The 14,841-nt window shown below is 45.4% G+C and overlaps 1 protein-coding gene across 3 annotated transcripts; it reads left to right on the top strand.

Annotated features, from left to right (window-relative positions):
- Positions 1 to 3,011: 3,011 nt before the first annotated feature.
- On the top strand, positions 3,012 to 14,696 carry TMEM61 (transmembrane protein 61). Of its 3 annotated transcripts, none has more exons than XM_053392317.1 (3): positions 3,012 to 3,177; positions 12,125 to 12,553; positions 13,973 to 14,696. In XM_053392317.1, exons 2-3 carry the CDS (start codon positions 12,198 to 12,200, stop codon positions 14,262 to 14,264), a joined length of 648 nt encoding a protein of 215 aa, XP_053248292.1. In that variant the 5' UTR covers positions 3,012 to 3,177; positions 12,125 to 12,197; the 3' UTR covers positions 14,265 to 14,696. The 3 variants fall into 3 exon arrangements, with proteins under 3 accessions (XP_053248292.1, XP_053248293.1, XP_053248294.1); XM_053392318.1 differs by lacking the exon at positions 3,012 to 3,177 and adding an exon at positions 3,218 to 3,396; XM_053392319.1 differs by lacking the exon at positions 3,012 to 3,177 and adding an exon at positions 3,750 to 4,308.
- Positions 14,697 to 14,841: the final 145 nt, after the last annotated feature.

Here is a 14,841-nt window from a genome sequence, read left to right as displayed (position 1 = left end):
TAATTGCAAGCTTTGCCTTATTATCACGTTGGTGCAGTGTGCATCCCTGTGTGGGAAGTCAATTTGAGCAAATGTTGTCCTTACCTTTCCACCTAACATGGTAGCTGGTGCCATGCAAGTTCTGAGGGTATGGTTTCGGAGCTTCAGAGAAATGGAAACAATTCTTGTTTTATACTGGCTGCCTCTGCTATGACAATTCATAAGTCTTTCTCAAGCGTCCTCATAAATCTCTAAACTTCCCCATTTGCTTGAGACCAACGAGAGGCAATGTTTTTGATATTTGAATCCAAGATGGTCTGAAAAATGAGGAAATTACACACTTTGAACAGGTGGTCCATTGTCACTATTTACAGTAGTAGACAGGCCATTAGATGAAAAGCATTTGCCCAATTTGGGGGTGACAACATTCGCTGAAGTAGTGGTGACCATTTCTACCTCTTGATCACTGCTGTGCTCATCCATAACAGCCCAAAGATGTCCTCCATTGGCGAGGTCACAGAAATCAGCACTGACTCAACCAATGGTGATAGAGGACAAGAGGAAACATGCAGTGGCGCAGAGTGGAGTTTCTGTGAAGATGCTGCATGGCACAGTGTGGATTATTTTATATGTTAATATTTTAATCCCAAGGAGGCAGAGACCGAAACCAAAAGTGGGTGGGGTGACCCCTTTCCTCACACTTTCTTTCTGCTACCTCCCTCTCTCCACCCAGATCTTCAGCTGATTGCATACAGAGGGCTTTTGAAATTAGGGCCACATAAAATTTGGCTAAAGGCCTCGTGTGGCCCTAGGGCTGCTGCAGTTTGCCCACTCCTGCCCTAGTGGTTGCATCTCTGCCATGGAAGCAGAGCATTCACAAGTTAGAGATTTGTCAGTTCAACGGAGACTCTTCTTGAGGTTGCTTATTTACACTATTCTCCTTTTATGAAATAAGTTTTGCAAGGGTAGTCTGTGGCCACTTCCCTTCCTGTAAACTGATACATATGAGGCATTTGATCCCTGGGGGTGGGAAAACCCCCCCTATAAATTCAAGTTAGTTGGAGCTGGGTGAAAGGAAGGAGGGAGGAAAAAGTGCTGCATTTGTGTCCCCGTTCAATTCATCACTGCAAGGGCCTGAGATAATGCCTGTCACACAAAACTTCCCAAAATAGAGCTCTTTGCTGCAGAGAAGGTTGCGGGGAGGGAAGGTACAGTATATGAGTTTCAGGAGGCAGAGTCCTTTAGATCTATTAAAAAAGCTGTAAGAATTATTGCTGAGTAGAACGCTTGATTATGCAACATGAAGCCTTCTCTCTGGCTTGTCATATAGCGAGTGACCGAGAATATGGTCCTGGTTTAACACTTTTGAGGGCAGCTCTGCCTTCCCCATCCCTTTGATGGCTGGGTGTGTGTATTAGGATGGCACACAACACATTGCAGGGGAAGGGCCCTAGCTCAGAGGCAGAGCTTTTGCACTGCATGCAGAAGGTCCCAGGTTCACTCTACTGGCAGTCATTACTGAGTTTGATGGACCACTTCTCTGATTCAGAATAAGGCAGCTTCCTATGTTCCTACATAGGTTTTTCTTTGCCAGCCTGGGCTGGGGGAGAGAACTGTTGCTGGTGGGGGGGGGGAGGCTTTGCTGTGGTGGAGGACCCAACTTAATAGTGGTGGTAGGAGAGCCTGTTGAAAGCATGTACTGTACACTATTTTATGACATTTTTGTTGGCATAATAAAGATATTGCCCTGGTATGGACTTTTCCTTATGGACCAACATAGCTACTTTTAATATCCTTGTGTTTATCCTTTCCACAGTTTCTTATAATATGGAATCTTGGGCATTAGTACTATGTACTATTACGTGCTTATTCTTACATTCTAGTAATGGGAGTTGTTTCTTCCAGCCTTTTGCCAACTAATCTTTCAGCAGAAGCTAACTTATTCCCTACAAATTGTTTGTGTTTAGATAGTATCCCACCCATCCAATCTACCAAGTGAAATGACTTTGGGATTGGTTTATATCTTATTCTCTTTAACATTGTATATTACATTAATAACTTTATCCCAAAAGTTTCTTATTTATTTTCAGTCCCATCAAAGATGCTTGGAACATACAGTGTAGGGCCAAACTATGGGATTACCAGCCTCATATAACCAGCATGCTTAAGTTTAATTAACACATGAAGAGGTTAATACCATAGAGTAAGCTGTCCTGCCAGGCTTAGCTATGTCCACTTCCCCTCACCTTGGGATGTAATCAAGCCTTTGTTCTCCCCCAGTCTACCTGAGAGCCTCATAGTGTGAAGAGGTTTGAGCTGGTTGCTCCAGCTCAGCCACATGGCTTTCACCAGCCATTCTTGAGTTCCTTTATACCAATACAGTGGTACCTCGGGTTAAGAACTTAATTCGTTCTGGAGGTCCGTTCTTAACCTGAAACTGTTCTTAACCTGAGGCACCACTTTAGCTAATGGGGTCTCTCACTGCCGCCGCACCACTGGAGCACAATTTCTGTTCTCATCCTGAAGCAAAGTTCTTAACCCAAGTCTGTAACCTGAAGCGTCTGTAACCCGAGGTACCACTGTACTTTAGGAACTTTCACTACTTCATAACTCAGCCAAGTTCTACTGCCTCTGAGCAACTTTCTGAAGCAATCAAACCTGACCTTTGGAGAGTTTGTAAGTGAACCATTTTAAAACTTACCAAAGACGTGTGGTCTTTTAGTATGGTAGGGAAAGAGGGAAACTTTGGAAAGAAACTTTTCCAGGGGGCATTTTGGAACTCCCATCACCCCAGACCAATGGCTGGGCTGGCTGGGCTGGCTGGGCTGACAGGAGTAGGAGCCGAGCACCTCCTTATCCTTCTGGCAGCTGCCCTTTCTCCTTTCCTCTCCATGTCTGATTTATGCGAGGCACTCGCCAGAAACAGGCGTTATCACCACCGCCATCCGCCTGCCTGGCAGAAAACACGTCCAGGTGTACTTCGGGGGAAGTTCTCCCTTTGTCCTCCGGAGGGCGCTGCTGCTAAACGCAAGTTCCCCGCGGGAGCTGCGTTTGCAAGGCGGCATTCTTTCGCCAACCGAGCTGCTGCGCGCGCGGCGCTTTCTCTTTCTGCCCCTCGGGAGAGTCGCCTTTTTGCACGGCTGCGCTGGCTGCCTTTGAAGTGCATGGGGGAAACCCGCGAAGCTGCCGCCGAGCGAAGTAAGTATCGCAGGGACGAGGCTGCAAGGGGACAAAGCGCGACGAGGAGTTGCACGCGTACTTCGCAAGCTCGATCTCTTGCTGAAGCACGCTTGGATTGCGCGGGGCGTTGCAGGCGTTGCTACGCTGTCTTGCTACGTTGCACCAGCCGCTTCGGTAGTTGCTCCTTGCTCCTGGCTCGAATCGTTTAAAAGTTAGCCGTCGTTGACGCTGCAACCAGTAAGGGATTCAGAATGGTCTGCAAGTCTCCCAGATCAGTGGCAACTCTGGCAATTTATTTTATTTTTGCAAGCACGATTATTTTGCTGGAAGCATCATTCGTTTGTGTGTGTGTGTTTTTTGTTTTGCATGTTTGCTTCCAGCCGGCACTCGCGGAGATCATAATAGCATTAACAGAGCTTTTTCATCCTGTATCTTAAAAGCCCAATGCATTTTCTTTGTAAGAGTTGAGTACAGCTGGGGCGGGTGAGAAGGGGGGGGGGTTACAGAACCCATTTCCATCTAGGCTTGATGGGTGCTTTCGCATCGCGCTTCTTCGCCTCCCTGCTGTATTTCTGCGGTTGCTAATAGCGTTGGATGGACGCAGAAAGCAGAAAGATTGGCGGGGGAAGATGCCATCATCACACTTGCGTTTTCTGAGTGGGACGGAGGAGCCAAGAATCTCGCGTCCTTAGATTTTGTTTAGTAAAGAGTGCGATCCTCGAGCCTGGTGGAGCCAGTTTAGACCCATATTTGTATAAATCCAGTTTAATCTGTTTGCTGATGAATCATAAAGCTTAGCGGAGCCTCTCGACCACATTCTGCACAACTTGTTCTGTGCACTTACCCTGCAACAACTATTAAGCTTGTTGGATCGACCAGATCTCTTCTTCCTTCCCTGCCATGCACACAGTGACTTTAGATCTATTCCTGCAAGACATTTCCCATTAAGAATAGCCCACACTTGTAACAGAAAGCATCTCACAGAGCTGTAATTAGTAAAATACAGAGCTAGGGTTCCTAAACGTGCAGCACACAGGTGGTTGCATGGTGTACTTGAATATATCCAATATTCTGAACTTGCATAAATGGTGTATCCTCAGTAGTGGAGAAAGGAGGGTTCATCACTGCTCAGTGCTTACGCCTACACAGGTAAGCCACCTGAAGCTTAGTTTGTTTCAGGTACCTAATGGGTGGTAGAGGAGCATGCAGATTGAGTTCAGTTTGATTCTGATGTATCCAGGTGTGTTGGATTCATTATCTGTAATTGGCTTTGTGGGATCTGCTCTGTGACGGTTTTATGGCAAAAGGTGGGATTGGAACACCCAGTGTTCAAAACTCCCATTGTTCTAGGCACATTTTGTGACAGGGAATTTCATCAGTGCGAGCAGGTTCTGAGCTCTGGGAGCAGTGCTGCGCCTAAGATTTCAGACTAAAACTGCAGAGTGGAAGGAAAGGAGGACCTTTTTCTGCCTCCCCACTTCCAGCTACTGTCTGAAGGCTGGAGAAGAGACCCTCTTAAGAATATTAGAGGAGTGGGCAGGGGAAGGTCTAAACCACATGAAAAATGAACATGAAATTTTAGCTGCAGTTCATTCATTTTCAGTTTTGTATTCTTGTTATAAAAAAGTGTGCCTAGCCATTCCATTGTTGCACCTATAACCTAGGTTTAAGGTGCCATTAGCTCCTAGCTTTCATATCTCAGTTTCTAACACTGGCGAGACCTCAAATAAAGAAATGTGCATGCTAATGTTTTGTTTCCCCTGCTAGGATGGTGTTATCTGGGGGGATAACCCTACATATTAAGGATCCTGTAGCTGTTTATAGAAGCCATACACTAGAAGAGGGCAGTAGCTCAGTGGTAGAGCCTTGCTTTACAGGCAGAAGTTCCCAGGTTCAGTTTTTGGTTTGGGGAAACCCAGTCAGATGGTGGGGTATAAATGATTTATTATTATTATTATTATTATTATTATTATTATTATTATTATTATCATCTCCAAGTAGGTATGGAAAACTCCTGAGTGAAATTCTGGGGAGGTGCTGCCAGTTCGTGTCAATAACATTGACCTAAATGGAACTCATAGCCTAATTCTTTATAAGGGAGCTCCTATATTTTACACAATATGTTAGCCCCTGCATGCCCTCCGCCTTCACTTTCCACCTCCCACAAAGCAAAGGTTTTTCTTCTTCCTTGAGATCAAGAAAATAATGTGGCAATGTGTTGGGCAATACGTAGAACGGGCAGATGACAAAACCCATCCAAAAATGCCTCCACAGGAGTGGCATTTCACGTAATTGTCAGCTGATGAAAAGTGATAACTAATAATGCAGGCATAGGCAAACTCTGCCCTCCAGATGTTTTGGGACTACAACTCCCATGAACCTTAGCTAACAGGACCAGTGATCAGGGATGATGGGAACTGTAGTCCCAAAACATCTGGAGGGCCGAGTTTGCCTATGCCTGTAATAACGATTATGGAAGCCTGAGTGCAACCCATCTTTAGATGCTCCCAATATGTTCTCCTGGGACCCCCTGCCCTTGAAAACTTTTTAAAGTTTACTTCAATCCAGAATTTGCGGCAGGAGGTGAGTCTTACTAGGTGTAAAAAGTACTGCCTGGTGGCAGAAAAGTTTTCTTTCCTCAAAGGCATCAGCCCCAGGGGCGTAGCTAGCTGCTCCAGTCCCCGGAGCAGTGGGGGCAGGGCGAGCAACTCACGGGGCGCCGCGGCGATCCGCCCAGGGAGTCTGCCTGGCGGACACAAGCCCCACGCTGCCATTTTGGGCAGCGCGGGGCCCTGAGCCACTGCGTCACTCCCAGGAGAGACGTGTGGCTTGGGCGCACTGCAGGTCAGGCCCCGCAGTAAGTGATGCCCCCCATGGTGTGCCATTTTGTCACTCCCTCAGGGATGACTCCCAGGGCGGGCCGCGCCCCCTGCACCCCCCTTCCTATGCCCCTGTTCAGCCCAAACCGTTATGTATCTGAATGCTGATTTAGAAGCTGCCAGCATTCCCCTCTCAACAACCTTGGCCTTGGTGGGCCCATGCCAGTACTGGGTGGGGAACGAGGCAACAATGGGCAGAGGCTAATTTCTCCTACACCCCCCCCCATCCTCCTTGGGCAAGCGAAAGGTCCAGTCCCAGTTCAGGGACACATTCCTGCCAGTCTAGAAGACTCAAGGGTAGTATAAAGGCCTGGGCAGAAAGGATGTGGCTGGGGAGGGTGCATGGTTTGGGAGAGTCCCAAGAATCAGATAGAGAAGCTTAGAGGGTTGTATCCCACCCACCCCTGAGCCTGAGGCCCCACACTCTGCAACTTAAGTCTTGCTTGTGAGTGTTAAGACTAGTATCCACAACATGCATGTTAACTATGCCCTGTGTTCTTTAGTAAGTGTGTTTGGAATGGAAGCCTGGCAGCAGCAGCCTTATTCAGAAGTAAGACCCATTGAGTTCAATGGCACTTACTGTACTCCCAGGTTAAGTGGGTTTAGGATTGCAGCCTTACTAGCTAGTCTATTGACACATACGTGGGGACCTGTGGACCCCTGCACTTAATTCCTGCCATTAAGCACCCCCTTTCAAGGATGCTCTTACCACCCCCACCCCCCCAGTTTTTCAGTATTCTCCCTTTCCATATCTTTTCAAAGCTTTGAACTTTCTCAGCCTTTGTATTTATGTATTTTAGTAAATGTATACCCTGCCTGTTCATCTGGTGCTGCCTAAGACAGCTAACAAAACACATGGATATGAGTATGTGTGTGTGTGTGTGTGTGTGAAAACAAGATGAAATACAAATAAATAAAAAAAATGCAGATCTCTTATCAGGGCAAGGAATAGCTGAAACAAAACTGTAAAGGTGCAGTTCTAAATACATGTAACTTAGCAACTAAGCCCTGGATTGAGTAGAACTGACTTGAGAAGTGTAGGATTGCGCTGCTAAGTTTTGGGATTTTGATCTCGCAGCCATTGGTGTGAGGAGGGATCCACTACAATTCCCCTCCTCCTTTTCTGGAAGCGTGGGCTGAGGATGCTGAAAATGTCACTGCTGCAGCTTTTATGCAAGGGGGAAGAGAGGACTTTTTTCCTTATGAAACTGTCAATCTCCCTTATTATTTTGTAAGCGATAAAAATTGCGTTAAGCTGTTAGCCTCCCCCACAAAAATCATCCTAGAAGGCTGAACTGGAAAGTGTTCGCTCTGTTGCCTCAGATGCAAAACAAATGGCAAGCTGGTCTTCAGCTGACTCGTAGAAAAACTCTCTGATTCTAACTTCTCATACCTGACTGAGTCACCATCCTTCCTGTCCACAAAGATGGATTCCTCCCATGCCTCTGTGGTTGCTTAATCAATATTTTCACCCTCCTTATACCAGTTCAGACTGTCCACCAAGCCTACTGTCCACTGTAACTGGCAAAAGCTCTCTGGGATCTTGGGCAGAGATCTTTCCCCATTACTACCACCTGATTTTGTTGTTGTTGAACGTGGGACTTGGGTTGAACTTGGGACCTGCTGGCATGCAAAGTGTTAGCAGTAACCAACAGGCTGTGTACACAACACTATACCTTTAAAACACAGTCAAAGAACATCATTCCCTCAAAGAATTATGGGCACTGTAGTTAACCCCTCAAAGAGTTACGATTCCCAGGAATTCTTTACAAACTACAGTGACCTGTATTCTTTGAGAGAAAAAATGGGCATTTATTATAATTATCATCACAATCCCTCCACATTTATATAGTGGTTAAAGGCTTGGGTTCTAAGCCTTTTCCTCCAGTCTGTAAATGATATAATATATTGCTGGGCGCTGCCCCAATCTCCAAGCGGTGCGAGATTTGAGGGGTTCCAGGCACTCGCCCAGGGTTTGTGTTTCCTTTTGGGAATGAGGCACTGTGGAGACGGTAGTGTCTTGATGATATATGGTTTGTTCACACATATATGCAACCTGAGCCTGCGATGGAGGGGCTCACAGTATCAACGACCCCAAAGGGTCTTGTTTCTCCCATAGCCACAGCCTTGGATTCTTGCAGAAATCAGCCATGGTGCGCTCTCTCTCTGCTTTTCCAGCCTGCCACTTTTTCTTCTAGGCCACAGCAAACTCTGCCCTCAAACCCCAGCTTTGTCCTTCTAACTATCCGAGAGCTGGAGGAGAAGCCCCCCCCCATTTCACATCTGGCACAGAGCCCTTTCCTTTGCTGTCTTAATGGCCAGTTACCTCATCAGGAAGCTAGCCTCCCTTGATTAGCTGGCTAGGATTACAAGTGTCTGGCACCCACAAACTCATAACAATATGATCTGTTTTTGCCCTCTTTGTTTGGTGGAGAGGGGCCTGAAGGGGGGAAGCATTGACTGAAGCATCTTAGTTAATAAAATGGTTGAGTCGCATCTCTTGGCTTTGTTCCTGGTGGCCACAGAGGCACCCCACGAAATGTGTGGTATGCAAGGATCCTGATCCTGTAATCCAATTTATTGTGAGCAGACTGTCTCTGTGAGGTTAATTAATTGGTGTTGTTAAGACAGGCAGCGTACCACGGCTTAAGCCCCCTATAATCCTTCAAGTGGATTTAAGAAGGATTGACTCACCCACATTTTGTAGACCCAGCAGGTAGGTAGATATTCCTTTGAAACCGGTGTGAGTTGTTGGCGACGAAGCTAGATCTTGAATCGAGAAACAAAGGTGGCTCACATTTTAGCATCTCTTTATATTTGCAGCATATCTGAATATTATTAATTCAGTTATTTACCAAAAGGGACCAGGGTGGGTTGCAGCAATTTAAAAATATTGGGATGAATTCAGCATTGTGCTTTGTTGAACATTCTGTCAGTGCAAACTTTTCAACTTGCCAGACAGAACAATCCCCCTCCCCTCTTCGCTGTGCTGTTTTCGGGGTTCTCCTGACCCTTCCCCAAAGCTGTTTTTTGGGGGAGCAGGGGGGAAGCCCAGTTGCACAAGTAGAATACCTTGCCCAGGGCTTCTACAGTTGGGACTTGTTGATCACAGGACTATTCCATTCTAGGGGTTGGATTCAAATCTATTGCCTGTCTTCCAAAGAACCTTTGAATACCAGACAATCTTACCACCACATTATTATTTCTGCGATACCCCTTTTTGGCTGTTCAGGCTGTTGAAAAGCAGGAGCGCACAAGGCAATGTCTTCTGGGACAGCTTGTCTCTGTGGTCTCAGACCACCATTTCTCACAGGGGCACAAACTAATATAATTGTTGGTGCTGCGGGAGATCCTTTCATAGACTTGGAAGGTGTATTTCCAGGGCCTTAGAGACTGCAACAGACAATGCATCAGTTCTGCTGACCTTGCAAGGTACAAACCTGAGAGTCCCTGACAGTAATCCCCATCTCCCCTCTCAATTTCTCTCTGACATAAAGTACGTTACTATGGGAAATCTTACTGCAGGGATAGGCAACCTGTGGCTCTCCAGAATTCAGGTGTTGTTGGACTCCAAATCCCATTGGCCCCAGCCAGCATGACCAAATGGTCAGGGATGGTAGGAATTGTAACCCATCAACACTTGGAGGGCCCCCAGACTCCCTGGCCCACACTGAGGATCCAAAATTTAGAGCATCGTTAGAACATCTTAGTAAAAATTAGCCAGGTTCAGAGTAGAGAGAAAGACCTGAGCACGCTTGCAAAGGGAGTCTGGAGGTAACCTCTGCAGCAGCCCAGATGCCAGTCCCCAGATCCAGCTTTTTAGGTACCAGCGATGGCTAGGCATTTCTGTTTTTGCACTCCTGACAAAGACCATTGACTTGGCCTTGTCATATGGGACAGACTCAGCTCCAGAGTAGTCCCATGTTTATGTGATTCAAGAATCGCTGGGCTGTGCCAGGGATGCATTCCCCAAAGCTGAAAGAGGCACTAGATTAATACACTTCAGATTCATCCAATCTGTCTGCAGCTTTAATAAATCTGATTTCATCACATCTCTTCATTAAATATGGATAAAATCATCCAGGATTTCTTTCACTGCCTCATAATTCAGTTTCCCAATTAGCTTGCCCAGCTCATGTGAAAAGTGCAGTTTCCACTCGTCCTGAAGATGACAAATTAATCCCAGTTTCTAGGTTTCTCTGCCTCTGCATCAGATCTGAGATTGCATATTTCAGAACAAAAACAGGGCTATTCACTCTTAGAGATTTATCAAAACAATTCCCTCCCCTTTCTCTCTTTATAGGTTGCCCTTAACCTTCAGACTGGGCCACTCTTTGAAATACTGTAATCTTTTGTGCATTGTCTAATTGTTGCAGGTGTTTGAAAATTATAATGAAAAAAATTAATAGCCAAACAAATCTTTAAGGCTCCCCGCAGCAATACAACTTGTACGCCTTTTAAGATAATTGCTAAATCACTTAGTCCTCGGAATACGTTTTTCTCCCATTTCATCTTGCGCTTTCCCTTCACTCGAAACCTTGCATATTATGATTAACACCTGATTCATACAAAGCATATTCATTTTTGCATGGTTATCGACTCAACTGTGCAATTACAGTGATTATTACACCGTAGATCTAGGGGTACAATCCTGTGCAGCCTCCACTCCAAAATCTAGATAGCATGAGTGGCATCAATAATTATGGAATTATGAAGACCTGGGAGCTATGGCTCTCATGTCATAAATAGACGACAAGTAGTCAGTTGCCATTATGTGTGAATCTGCTGGTAACAGCAGTGGCCTTCAGCTCATGCATAAGAAGAACCCGCTGAATCAGGCCAGTGGTCCATCTAATGATCCATTGAAGTCCAGGATCATGTTCTCACAGTTGGCAGTTAAGACACCTGTGGGAAGCCCACAAACAAGACAGGAGCACATCTGCCTCCTTGCAATTCCCAGCGACTGGCATGCAGAGGCAGCCTGCCTGGGACGGTGCAGGTAAAACACAGCCAGCATGACTAGTAGCCATTGATAGCCTTGTCCTCCAATCCTTTTGTAAAGGCATCCAAGATGGTACCTGTCACTGCCTCCCATGGGAGCCAGTAGATTAGGGCTATTTTAATACTCGTCCAGTCTGTTCCACACAATGAATCTATCTTAGTTGTGAACTGCAAAACTCTTTTATTTATTAATAGGATTTCTAACACACCCTTTATCAAGTAAAAAATAAAATAAAATCCCAGGGCCAGAAATTAATAAAATATAGTCACAGATGGAAATTCAGCAGCGCTGAAAACAGAGAGTCAGGGCTATAGGCACAAACAATTTAAGCACCACTCTAAACAATAAATGCCTGGGCAAGCTCAGTGGTAATCTAGGATTGGAACCTGGTTGGTAATTTGGGTCGCTTCCAGATGACCTGTTTATTGAGCATTCCTCCTTACTTGTTTGCACCAAGTTTGCAGGGAGGTTAGATGGCATTGAGCATTTGTTCTGATTTGTTTGTGGGGAGGTTATACCATGTGGCATCAAACAGTTGTTATCCCACACTTTCCAGTGCATTTTCCTGTCACCTTATCGCAAAAAGTCCAATATTGGGGGCAGTGGGTTTCTTGAGCAAGATGGCCAAATCAGCTTTCATTGGGCCACCCGAATTTGCCAGTATGTGATTGAAGACAGCGCTAGTCTGGAAACGCCCAAAGTCAGATATTGGTTGATGTTCACACAGAAGGATCAGTCATTGTTATTATTTATTATTTATTACATTTCTATAGAACCCTTCATTTGAGCATCACGGGGCAGTTTACAATATAAAAACGCAAGAATACACAACATAGTAACAAGCAAAATGGTTTGCTTTAACTGTGGTCTGTTTGACAGAAGGGACGGCATCAACACGTTTAATGAAAAGTTGTGACAAAAACTGCTACCTGCAATAATTAACTGGCTGTTACGTTGCTCCTAGTGTGTTGGGAGGACAGCATTCCTTTCGTCCTCAGTTCATGCTTTGTGTTTTTTATTTCCCCCCCATTCTTTCCCCACTGTGATGGTTTCTCTTCTCCCCTTCCCTTTTTTTCACCCCCAGCATGAATCAGGACATCAGACCTATTTCCTGGTGAAACTTTAGATGACCTGTATCTTCAGCCTCTGTTTTTAAAATGGCAAGTGCTACTTTGCGCCATGGAGTGACCATCACTGGAGCTATCCTGCTGGTGACGGGGACTCTCTGTTTTGCTTGGTGGAGTGATGGCGAGATGGGAGCCGCCCCATCTAGCAGTGAGCCAAAGATCATGCCTGATGGAGAGGTCGGACCAGTGGCAAGCTCTTCTTCCTCCTCATCTAATGCAATGCTCAGGTCCATAAGCTTCTTCTGCTGTGGAATTGGCGGTCTCCTCCTCCTTTTTGGCCTTCTGTGGTCAGCCAATGCAGGGATAATTTCTCGCCGCTATCAGTACCATTTTTCAAGGGACCTTCATTACTCCACTGTGGAGCCTCTTGAGAAACAGACCTGCAGGTCAGCACAATCTTTGCGCCCAAACCTGATGGGGGTAGATTGGTGCTTAGATAAAACTAGGATACGTCTATGATATACAATGATAAAATATTGCTTTGTGGTATCATTTTTTTCCATTTGCTGCTTTTGATCTACAGCATAGCATCTTCCCTGGCTAGCACTGTTTCAAGGTGAACTCTGCGATCTCAGTATATTGTTGCTTCCCACACATAAACCCTTTACCCCTTGGAAAAGAAAAGGGAAGTCAAGTGATCAAAGGTTATGTGAAAGTTTCACCTGTATACAAGCCATGTTTGCTTAGCAAAGCACAACGGAAAAAGTAATCGCTACGGCCTGGTGATGATCAGTGGCCCATGAAATGCACATTAACCAGTGGGAATGTGGTCAAGTTTGACACTTGATATTCTAAATCTTGTGAAAGGGCACAAGTCTCCGTAGTGTACGGGTACTGCTAAAGTGCTAGAGGCATCTGATGCAGGGACAAATTCTTCACTTAAATTGATGTTGTATACATTTATTAGTATTTTTTGCACTTCTGGTCTGTGTAATTCTAATATACCCACAGAAGGTACATTCGACTAAAGAAAATTCTCTTGTGCTTTCTCTATACCCATTGCTTTTTTCCTAAAAAAAAAATGTTTAGGGGTACTTTCATTTTCCAACTCTCATTTTCCTACTCAATGAGGCCAGTGATTCACAAAATGTTTAGGGGTTTGCATCCCCATGCATCCCCCCAGAAAAAAGCACTGTCTATACCTATTCATGTGGGTTTTCCCCACAAGAGTCAGCGATGGCCAACAATTTGGATGCCTTTAAAAGAGGGGTAGGCAAATTTGTGGTGGATGCAGCTGTCTGTCACCGCTAACCCTGATGTCTGTGTCCCACCTCCACTGTCAGAGGCAATAGGCTTCTGAACACCAGTAGCTGGAAACTGGAGGAAGGCAGGGTGCTCCTGTGCTCAGGCACTGCTTGTGGGTTTCCCACCAAGCATCTGCTGAGAACTGGATTGGCCCTTAGCCTGATCCAGCAGGCTCTTCTTATGTTCTTATATAGTGCACAAGAGACCCACAGTGCAATCCTGTATATACCCGCTAAGAAATAAGGTCACTAAGATGCATATCCCAGGTAAGTGCATAGAATTGCAGCTGCATTTACACGTCATGTTTGACATTGTCCTTGAGGAACACATGAAAAGAGGGTGGTGGGGTTTTCTTCTCTCTTCTCTCTGACTTTTTCTCTCTACATTTGACATTGAGACTTCAAGACTAATAGCTACAGCTATGGGGTGGAAAGATTACTAATTGTACTAAAACTATTAATCTTGCTTGCATATGCCCTTGCAAACCTTACTTTGCATCGAGATACCTCTTTTTAAAAATAACGATTAATTAGTTTTTATTTTGCCTTGGTTTGTTTCAGCACCTGGGATCCAAGCAGTATTCCCTCCTATGAAGAAGCCTTGAATTGCCAACCTGCTGAAAACACCCCAAATGGCACACAGCCCAACAGCCTGAAGGAGACCAGGCCCCCCTTGTATCAAGTGGTGGACGAAAATGACACACGCCATGCCGGCCGTAGGCGCAGTTCCTCTGATAGCGTTTTGTTCCGGAATATTCTGCCGAGGCTGGAGTCAGCATCGTGGGACGACTCGAGCGTCGCCTGCAACACTCCGCCCCCTAGCTATGAGAGTGTTCGCTCGTGCGACGGATGATATTGGGATCAGGTTCACCTTTCTTGGGAATCTCTAGATTACTATTGAGCTGACACCTGCCTTTTTCTTAAATTAGTTATTTGTGGCAAGCTGGAGTGGAAATGCTAAATAGCTATTAAAAATACGAACAACTGTTTTGTCTTTTCGTAGGGGTCCCTGCCAAATTGTCGGAGGTCAGTATCGACATTGCTTTTTTTAGTGTGCGACTAATGTGAACACAACGCTTCATGTGCCGAGAATGATGCTTCAGAAGCACATACTAAGTGCATAGAAAATTCAAACTTGCGCTAAATGAAAGAACTGCTTTCATAGGTTACACTGCTGCAGGCCTTTAAGGACAGTACACAGCGAATTTGGGTAACCAGGCTGTGGATATATGACATTTAGAAAATGTTCTGAAATGCTCTTAATAAAATTACTATCAATTCTGAATTGTTTTATATGCATAGCGGGGATATAGGCAAACATGTTTAAGTTCTGAACACCAAAGGCAAAATCCAGTGCATACAATGAAACTTCCTCTTCCTCTCCTGTGCCCTCCAGCTTCTCAAAATCTCCTCCAGAGGGGTGGGAACCT

This window comes from Podarcis raffonei, chromosome 6 (assembly GCF_027172205.1).
Source record: "Podarcis raffonei isolate rPodRaf1 chromosome 6, rPodRaf1.pri, whole genome shotgun sequence".
Lineage (NCBI taxonomy): Eukaryota > Metazoa > Chordata > Lepidosauria > Squamata > Lacertidae > Podarcis > Podarcis raffonei.
The sequence above is the reverse complement of the archived record's forward strand: the minus strand, read 5'-3'. Positions and strand labels throughout refer to the sequence as shown.

Excerpts from the sequence above, each read along its gene's own strand:
- TMEM61 (XM_053392317.1), top strand. The coding sequence starts at position 12,198 with ATGGCAAGTGCTACTTTGCGCCATGGAGTGACCATCACTGGAGCTATC. Across the intron at positions 12,554-13,972 it reads CTTGAGAAACAGACCTGCAG|CACCTGGGATCCAAGCAGTA; the intron begins GTCAGCACAATC and ends GGTTTGTTTCAG.